The 10,563-nt window shown below is 39.6% G+C and overlaps 1 protein-coding gene across 1 annotated transcript; it reads right to left on the reverse strand.

Moving 5' to 3' along the window:
• Positions 1-405: 405 nt before the first annotated feature.
• On the reverse strand, positions 406-2,850 carry LOC114365222 (leucine-rich repeat-containing protein 24). The gene has a single exon (XM_028321756.1). It carries the CDS (start codon positions 2,817-2,819, stop codon positions 1,065-1,067), a length of 1,755 nt encoding a protein of 584 aa, XP_028177557.1. The 5' UTR covers positions 2,820-2,850; the 3' UTR covers positions 406-1,064.
• Between the last annotated feature and the right edge of the window lie 7,713 nt (positions 2,851-10,563).

The following is a 10,563-nucleotide window of genomic DNA, read 5'->3' on the forward strand; positions in this document are numbered from 1 at the left end:
TAGAATTAATTTTTCACAAGTATTTTGAATTGATAGAGTGTGGTACAGTTGACGGTACAAACTGTGGTACAAACTAAGTTATCCAGCGTGAAAAACTAGATAGTAAAAAAATCTATGAAGATTTTATTTCTTGAAAGTAGCCGCTAGGGGCGCTAGCGAGCACACCTAAACTCATGGTAGTACTGATAAGTGTGATTTTATAACAAAAGAGTGTAATGAATCTGGCCACTACATCTATCTGAACCTTTTATCTGAAGCACAAATACTCTCTCTATTTTTTTACCAAATGCAAGAAAAGAGGTAGTAAAAGATATAACTACTTAGTACGTGTAGCAAATTACCTACCTATAACCTTCACAAGTTATCAAGAGATAAATAAAAATGCGTTAAATTTTACATGATCGGTTTATTTTTTACATTATTTAGATATTTTGCTTTCAAATAAATGTTTTAAGCTATCCAGTTTGACACTAGTTGGAGTGTACAGCGTTACATACAATTACAAAGAGAGACAAAACAAGACAAAAGGGTCAGTCTTATGTTTGGGAAGTTTGTATAATGATTAAACAATATTTACAAAAGTTGGGAAGACACGTATGCAAAGTTAAAATCAACATCTAGGAAATAAATTACACAAGTAATTTTGGTGGCGGAAAACGTGTTAAGATAAAACACAACATAAACACTGTTGTTTAAATGAGTAGGTATTTTTGTAAGGACCTTAGTCGTCAGAAGGATATTATTATTATTCATGAGATGAAAGCCAGGATTAAAAGTATATAATTTTCCGCCAACAAAATTCACGACTCCATCATCACTTCATTCACCATCCCAACATATTAACAAGTTCCTTAAATGCAATTTTAGATTTTAATATTGATAACAACCTTACGTATATCTCACAAGATGTCACACATCGTCTTCACTTAGCACTCTAAATATTTACATTTCACTTAGTTATAGAGATTATCGTAATCGAATAAAAGGGGAATAGTCTAATTGACTCGAATGTTCGTGGTACCAGGTCACCTCAAGGCTGAGGGGTCTAGTACCAAGGGCCTAGGCTAAAGGGAGACGAACTCAGGTGGCGGTGGGGGCAGGGTCAGGACTGGGGTTTCTGAAACCTCAACGTTCTCTGTGCTCGCTCCTGGTAAGGACCACGTCGAGCTGCCAGTAGCAGTGACTCTAGGACCCATGTTGTCATACGCTGGAACAGTGCAACACGTCCGACTTCGTCGGGGTAATGTCGCCCCACCGCTCAGTAAGTCAGGGTATTTCCCAGTCTCACCTCTGCCAGCCACTTGAACGGAGATGAAGATATTCCCGTAAGGAACTGGCACTGCAAATTCTGCTGGCGGTGGGGGAAACGCTCCAGGTGTTCCCTCTATCGTTATATGAACAGGATCAAAACCACATCCCCGTGGCGGGTTATCGTCAAGTGACTGCTCAGTCAACTCAAAGTCACAAGGCGATGCCATATCTCCAATTGATCTGTCACAACTGACTACTACTGAAGCATCGATTAATCTTTTCTCCTGATCGGTGAAACTTCGGCTCGGCGGGACCGTCCGTCTCCGCAAATGCCAGCAGGCAACGGCCGCTATAAAACCGAGCGACGCTAAAATACCTAATGCCCCAAATACGACTCCTAAAAGCTGAGGAATTCCCGGGGCCGTGCGAGCCGTGGCTGTCTGGGAGCGGGGCAAAACTAAACTTATTACCGCGCGCGCTTCACCGGCTACGCTTTTAGCTACACAAGTCCATTCCCCGGCTGCACTAGTTGTCACATTCAAGAGAGTTATGTTCACCCATCGCACACTACCTGGCACACGTTCGCCCGATTCGTCGTCGATTATCGTTTCCACTTCTTCCATATCACAATCTATCGAGCTATTGTGTACGTTGACGCCGTCGAGGAGCCACGTGACTTTGGGTTTTGGGACGCCATGGATCCAGCATCCAAATGAAGATGCCACGCCGACTTCTGCTCTAACGACGAGTGTACTCGACCGCACTTCGGGTGCGCACGTCATACTTTCACTGGATACAGCGCGCCACTTGCTCCCAGCTTTCGTTGAAGGCTCAACGCACACTAAATCTTCCGTCCCTAATTTGCTATCCAGAAACCAGTCTTTAAACTCGCGCAGGCGGCAGTCGCATCGCCACGGGTTGCCCGACAGTGACACGGTTTTCAACGCCGGCAGCGAGAACGTGACTAAACGGAGGAATGTGAGCTGGTTCCTACACAAATCTATTGTCTCTAACGACTTCAGATTCCTTAGTGAATTCGTGTGCAGGGATCTTAATCGGCAACCGTCTAACAACAGCGTTCGTAAATGGGGTAGTGGTGGAAATTGGTCGGCCACTAGCGTTGTTAGCGGGTTGTTGCTTAAGACGACGAGTCTTAATCTTTCGTTGCCCCTGAATATTTCTTTGGGTATATTGGATAAGTCGTTGTCAGCTAGGTCAACTTCGATGAGGATTCTCAGTTCTAGAAACGCGTCAGCGTGTATGGACCTGAGTTGTGTCGCTCGTAGGTTCAATCGTTGTAGGTTTAATAATCCGATGTTCGCGAAGACTTCTTGGGGGAGGTTTCTGAGTGGGTTGTCGTGGAGGTCGAGGACTTGGACGTCTGAGGAGAGCGCTGGGGGGCGTCGGAGGTCACTGGACGCGCAGCTGGCCGTTTTCTTGCCGGAGGACCATTTGCAGTGGCAGGTGGCGATGTGGGCGCAGTCCAGCCAGTCACTCGCGGTCCGCGCGGCGCACGTGGTGAGTATCACGATCCAGTACCACCTTGCCCACGCCACGCGCATACTCATCTCATTGCGGCCCCGAGCTCACATCGGCGGAGAGCCTGGAACAAGGGAAAACAATTCTACGGTTTACCGTCGTAAATAACAATAAGGGAGCTCACACGAGGACGGTTCGTGTTTTTGACATCGTCTTCTTTCACGATTCCTTTTTCTACGGCGAGAATGTCTCACACGCATCACGAAACGTGAAAAGTGATGGATTACGGAGTGAAGTATCGTTTAAAACTCACGTTTGGTAAAAAACACGGATCGTCAATGTTTTTAGTTTTAGACATTTAGACGAATCGTGAAAAAGTACGATTCCGTATGCAATGTGAAGTTCATGCGTTACGACGTAGATTTTTTAAACGAACCGACAATAACGGATCTCGTGTGAATGCGCCCTTAGAGAAAATAGGTAAGAGGACGCTCGGTCTACGTATAATTTATTCCAGCTAGTACAATCACTTAGCAAATGTTTTTGCTAGGTACAAAAATATTGTCTGGATATCATTATCCTCGTAAGTCCCCGCGTACTTGTACAAGTACATATTAAGGATNGATTTTACGGTTTACCGTCGTAAATAATAATAAGGACGCTCACACGAGGACGGTTCGTGTTTTTGACATCGTCTTCTTTCACGATTCATTTTTCTACGGCGATAGTGCTTTTTAAATGCCCGTGTTCACACGCATAACGAATCGTGAAAAATACGTACAGCGTGAAGTGTCGTTAAAAAACATTTTGGTTCAATTTAAGAATCGTTATGTAAAGGTTTTTGTTTTAGATATTGACTAATAGTGAAAAATCATGATTTTGTATACAATGTGAACCTTTATCCGTGACGACATAGATTTTTTTGACGAATCGACATTACGGATCCCTTGTGATAGCGCCCTTAGAGAAAATAGGTAAGAAGACGCTCGGTCTACGTATAATTTATTCCAGCTAGTACAATAACTTAGCAAATGTTTTTGCTAGGTACAAAAATATTGTCTGTATAACATTATACTAAGCCCAAGGCATATTATTTATGAGTACCCTGACATATATACGCATGTAAACATGCCTCGTTATCCAGACATTTTTTTTCTTTTTGTGAATATGTAAGTTGACCCAAGTCTTCGGTATTATGTTCAAGATTAATAGAATTATCTAGTCTATGCCAACAATTGTCGGCGATTTGTAATTTCTATGACTTTTGACATGTCAAAACTTGACGAACCATGTCGGCGGCTCAGCTTTGGTGTGTAGACTGTATTAGGAATATGATTTGATTGCTCAATTCTATAGATACAATAGATCCATGTCAACAGGACTAGTCCCACCTCTCATTCCCACCGCTGCAACTCCTGTGTAGCAAGGATCTACAGCTTGACCGCCATAAAAACCCAACCAGTGAAGGTCAAGTTTGTCCCGGCGGAAAGTTAAACTGTCATTGGACCCGCAACGAAATTAATCAAAAGAACATAGGAGGAGTTTGAAGTTAAGGATAGATCCATGTCAAAACCCAAATAAAATACATTGACGTAGGTTTCTTAAAGCCAGAGTAAATACTTAAAAACCCAACCATTAATTTAACTTTAAAGCCCAACCAGCCGGCATGTTGCAAAGTTTGTTAATAACATCTGCTAACAATGCACCGACGGAAATATAAACGATGTGGTTTCGCAGCCAAAGTTAATTTTACATGACATATTGTTGCTATAATCTAAACAGATGTCTGAAGCTGGGCTACACTGCTTAATAGCTAGGCGTAAGGTTTTTAAGTGATTAGGTACTATCATTCATCATCATCATCATGATCATCATTTCAGCCATAGGACGTCCTCTGCTGAACATAGGCCTCCCCCAATGACTTCCACATCGCACGGTTGGTAGCGGCTTGCATCCAGCGCCTTCCTGCTACCTTTATCAGGTCGTCGGTCCATCTTGTGGGTGGACGTCCCACGCTGCGTTTTACGATTACTAACATTATCACACCAGTATTCACACACGATGCTAGCTTAAGTGAAAAATTTTATAAAAAAAAATAAATCCGACTCCAAAAAACCTAGGTACACTAAAAAGTAGAAAAATAATTACTAATTACCTACTTATTTATTAGGACGAATTAATATTTATGTAGGTATACCATGATTGATACTTCTGGAGTCGGTGCCAAGATTATGAAACATGTAAAGTTTGNTACTAAGCCCAAGGCATATTATTTATGAGTACCCTGACATACATACGCATGTAAACATGCCTCGTTATCCAGACATTTTTTTTTTCTTTTTGTGAATATGTAAGCTGACCCAAAGTCTCCGGTATTATGACCAAGATTAATAGAATTGTCTAGTCTATGCCTCAAGTGGTTTGAAGACTCTTAAGTTTCAAAGTGAAATAATGATGAGGAATACTATCTGTGATTCAGTAAATTTGATGGCTTAAGTCTATCTTAAATCTCTATAAATGTTTTATGTTGGTAACGACAAGCATTCAGTTTTAAAGACAGCCCGGCTTGATGCTGACGGCTTTATTTTAAAAGAATTGTCAGCGACCAAGTACTTTCTATGACTTTTGACATGTCAAAAGTTGACTATACTCATGTCGGCGGCTCTGCGTGTTTAGTGTGTAGACTGTATTAGGAATATGATTTGATTGCTCAATTATATAGATACAATAGATCCATGTCAACGGGACTATTCCCACCACACGTTCCCACCGCTGCAACTCCTATGTAGCCAGGATCTACAGCTTGACCGCCAATAAAAACCACCAGTGAAGGTCAAGTTTGTCCCGGGGGAAAGTTAAACTGTCATTGGACCCGCAACGAAATTAATCAGAAGAACATAGGAGGAGTTCGAAGTTAAGGACAATAGATCCATATCAAAACCCAAGTAAAATACATTGACGTAGGTTTCTTAAAGTCAGAATAAATCCTCAAAAATCCGACCATTAATTTAACTTTAAAGCCCAACCAGCCAGCAAGTTGCAAAGTTTGTTAATAACATCTGCTAACAATGCACCGACGGAAATATAAACGATGTGGTTTCGCAGCCAAAGTTAATTTTACATGAGATATTGTTGCTATAATCTAAACAGATTGTCTGAAGCTGGGCTACACTGCTTAATAGCTAGGGGTAAGGTTTTTAAGTGATTACTAACATTCATCATCATCATCATCATCATTTCAGCCATAGGACGTCCACTGCTGAACACAGGCCTCCCCCAATGACTTCCGCATCGCACGGTTAGTAGCGGCCTGCATCCAGCGCCTTCCTGCTACCTTTATCAGGTCGTCGGTCCATCTTGTTGGTGGACGTCCCACGCTGCGTTTTCCGATTACTAACATTATCACACCCGTATTCACAAACGATGCTTGCTTGAGTGAAAAGGAAATTTAACACACAGCGTTGAATGGAGCTCTGTGATTGGTTCGTGTGTCACCCTTTGCGTCCACGCGCACTGTTAGACCTCATAGTAATGTTTGTGAATACGGGCGTCAGTCGCTTTCGTGTCTGCCTGTCCCTATGTATTCTTAAATCTTTAAAACTGCGCAACGATTTTGATGCGGTTTTTTAATAGATAAGAGTAATTCAAGAGGAACGTTTAAAAGTAAACTTAAAACCCGTGCGAAGTCGGAGTGGGTCGCTAGTACTTAATAAAACAAAAGAAAGTTAAATTTATTTTGTAAAAGCACCACAGCGAGCTTAAACAGATTTGCCAATTATGTAAACTGTTCAATATAAAGCTTAGATATAAGTCGTGTGTATTCACCGCTTAAAGACTAAAGTACAGTGTAGCCCCGCCATAACGACACGTAGGATAAATGAACGGATATTTTTAGTGCAAGTAAGTGCTTTCATTATTAAGAATTAATGAGTTTCTTAAGAGCAAATAACTTATGGGCAGATTAGCCGCTCTCTGCCAGATGAGCTTTGTTTCGTGTGATACAATTACTTTGCTAAGTATAAACTAGGGGATAATTGTCTTAGGACAACATTAACAAGATAAATATAGATGTATTGGGCGAAAGTAAACATAATGCTTTTCAATTAAGTGAGCGTTATTTATAGCTAATATTGTAATTATTTAATGAGTTTGTGAGGAGAGGTGTATATTTCTTACTCTTCCATGCTTAAACCGCTAGACCAATTTTGATGACCCTTAGTATTCCAGATAGTTTAAAACCTATAGAAAAACATAAGGTATGTATAATAGTGGGCAAATGCTACTTTTTAATAAACTCGAAAGTTTTCTTCTTCTGTGTTCTAAACAATAAAAACTTTGTATCGAATTTAAACTCCAAATTGTTTGATCCATTATTCATAAAGTTTACAAGTTTAGCACGATACATATCAGGTAGCGCTCTTTATTGAGATATGAATTTATAAAAACCTGCGTGGGTAAAGGGTGAAAGAAATAAGCACAAATATATTTTTCACGAATATCATCCTCTGCAATTTGCCACAAACAAATCGAGAATTCAACAGACAGATGGACATCTGTTGTTCACTTATTATTTCCCCCTTTAGTGACTTCATAATAAGAGTGGTCTTATTCTGACGAAATCACACGGCTAAACGTAAAGTCAATACCTAATTGAGATCAAAGTTGTGATGTAAAGAAAGAACTAGAAAATTTTCATGTTTATAAAAAAGGAGTTTTATGTGTTTATTGAGTAACGCAAAATTTAACGATTTCAGTTGGATGTAAACTTTTACAGTGACTTTTCTTTTTCAATGGTTATATTAAAAACAACCATGAACCACGATCGCTTGTTTCTATGCTTTTTCGTTGACCACCTGAAGCATTGAAAATCGAGGTTAATCCGGCTCTAAAGCGGTGCTTCAAAAATTTCAGCTGCTAAAAAAGCGTTAAAATTTAAAAGTGTTAACCTCATTTCACACTCAAGCGGAGACCAAAAGCGGAATCGTAGTTAATGAACATTCATTAAGCTGTAATATCATTATGATTACAGGCACGTGAAAAATAATTATAAATAACGATGTCAAAAATCCTACGGGTAAAAGCAACGATTTAAGTAACCGTTAAGGATTCCGATTTTTTTAATGCAGAACAAGGCTGTTGCTGTGTTCAGGAAAGACTGCAAGACGCATCGATTTTCAGTCCCTAGCTATACATAATATAAACAAGCCTACTTGTTTTTAATAGGTATCTCTTTTCAGGTGATTCCCAGATAGGTCAAATTGGAGTGCGAGTGTGGTTGTGTTCCCCAGTCGATGAAGCATATGGTGGCGTGCCCTGCGTGCCCAAACAACTGCACGCAGGAAGATTGAATGAATGCTACTTACAACGCCACTCTTGTAGCAGAGTTTTGGGCTGACACTGAATAGATTTGTTGTCAAGACAAGAAGAAGAAAAACCAGTATTAACAAGCATTTTTTTCCTAAAAGGCTTGAAAGCTAAAACCCACACTAGATATTTCACATCAGTAGCTTACTCAAGTTAAAAACCACTTAAAAGCTGTGAAACCATTTATTAGCGCTCTAACTATAGTAATTACTATGTTTTTCTAATTTAATTACTTCGTTGCAGCCGGGAAGCATAAATATTGTAGATACTCTACCATAGTGTAGAAAATAGTTCCGTAGGTTCACTGATAGTTGTAGCTTTTATTGATTTATTTATTTATTTACAGTTATTTACAATTAGTTTAAAAGTAGCTTAGATTAATCAATGATAATATTCAGGCTGCAGCTATCGTATTACTTTTAGAAGGTACAATTTTGCAATTAACATGACAGAGTCTCACCTTATGATGACTGAGCTTTATTTTATTTTGAAGTGTATTAAATATACGTTTCCATTCTAATATATTCAAAACGGTGGTGTGGGACATGAAAGGAGGAGAAAACTGGTTCTCGTATGGAGTTCATGCAGTGTAAGACGTTCCCTGCTGGATGAACTAACGACTTCAAGAAAATATGTGGCAGATATTGGGTGCTTAAAGCGGAAAATACTTTGTAGTGCTTCCTAAGGAGTTTATTTCCACATCGTCTTTCCGCTTAACTTAGGAAATCACCTTTTCGCTTTGGTGGAAATAGGGCCTAACACTGGCACTAGAGTCCCGCCGCCTCTTGAGTATTGTGGAGCCCTCTAGTAACACTAGCTTATTCAGCTTAGTAGGTATGAGGGGTTATCGGGACTTGTATTGCACAAGTTAACTACTATATTCGCTTAAAAATGCACAAGAAGATATTCTCTAGCACTATAATTTCCTGAACACTATAATCCGGGCCTTTTCAAGGCGAGAGTGAATAGGCACTTACAGGGCAGCTAGATATGTACCATCCTAGACTGCATCTCACGATATGTACCATCCTAGACTGCATCTCACTTAACACCAGGTGCGATTGCGGTCAAATGCCTACCTTGTCTTGCATTAAAAAAAATACTGAAGCCTTCTAACTACTTTACACTTATCTTATTATCCTCGTAAGCAATAATTATATGATAGTGCCTTCTGGTTACACCTTTAATGTGGTCCATAGACAAGGCTCGGGTGGCTCCTTGAAAATAAATTAGCGCTCAACGCGGAAAATTTCTATTAGACGCCATTGTTGACGTGTAATATTCTTAAATGGGACGTTTTATTGAAGGAATTTTTATGGAATATTTTTATAGTGATGTTTGGAACAATTTCATGGTAAGTTGAATTGTCGATAAACCTCCTAGTTTTAAATTAATTAAGTCATAAATACACGTCCAAAAAATTCAACAAAATTAACAACACCTACGTAAATCTTAGGCTGAGTTGCACCACCTAACTTTAACCGTAACTATAACGATAACCGGTGTTTTATATGGAGCTTGACAGACTTTTGAAGTTTGTTAAATGAAGATGGTGTAATCCAGCCTTAGAACTTATTTTACCGAAGAGCATTTAATAATAATATCTTTGACAAGAAAAGAAATAACCCTCCTTCTGGCGCAGTCGGGTAAAAAAACATCCACTTTTAGAAACATCAAAATACCATTACACAGTCAAAGCAGTAATATTTTCCTAGTTCTTAGTTTATCTTTTAAAATATTTTTTTAAATGCTGCACTCGCTTTATTGCCAGTCTTGTATCTACACATAGATCACCCTTGCAAACGTTAGTTTAAACAGCCCAGCTGTTCTGAAAACTGGCAAAAAGAGTGCAAATTTATACTGTGAAGAACTATCTATTACGACACTTATGTATGTACACCCCAGTATATGTATATGAGAGGGTTCAGAAGAGAAGTAGTGCTGTACATTTTTTTATCGATACTCACTGCAGGAAAACACATTTTAATATCGATGTAGCCTTTCAAGCAATGAATGACAGCTTAGTGTTATTTGTTGAGTTTAGAGTATTGCAGTGTAATATGGACCCCTTATTATGAGGTGCGTAAGCGTCGTTTAGAGGCTATTCAAAAAAGATTCCTCTGGCACCTATCTTATCAGTGTGGATTGGCAAAGCGCCTTCCTACATATGAGTCCAGACTGAAATACTTCAATTTAAATAGCTTAGACAATCGCAGAATAATTTATGACCACCTTTTTTGTACAAAATTATTAATGGGCAAATCGACTGCCGGGATCTACTGTCTCAGGTTAATTTTAACACTCCTTACAAACTGGCTAGACCGTCTAGGTATATGACTTTCCGAGCAAAAGAGTTTAGGACTAACTTGGGTCATTTTTCGACAATCAATAGAATCCAATCGCAGTTTAGCCGCCTGTCACGGTCATCTTCTGGGAGCATCGACATAATATCATATTCACCTCGTAAAT

Source organism: Ostrinia furnacalis, unplaced genomic scaffold, assembly GCF_004193835.3.
Source record: "Ostrinia furnacalis isolate ACB-3 unplaced genomic scaffold, ASM419383v2 OfSCF7575, whole genome shotgun sequence".
In the NCBI taxonomy this organism is placed as follows: domain Eukaryota; kingdom Metazoa; phylum Arthropoda; class Insecta; order Lepidoptera; family Crambidae; genus Ostrinia; species Ostrinia furnacalis.

Coding starts and splice junctions, on each gene's coding strand:
- LOC114365222 (XM_028321756.1), bottom strand. CDS start 2,819: ATGAGTATGCGCGTGGCGTGGGCAAGGTGGTACTGGATCGTGATACTC.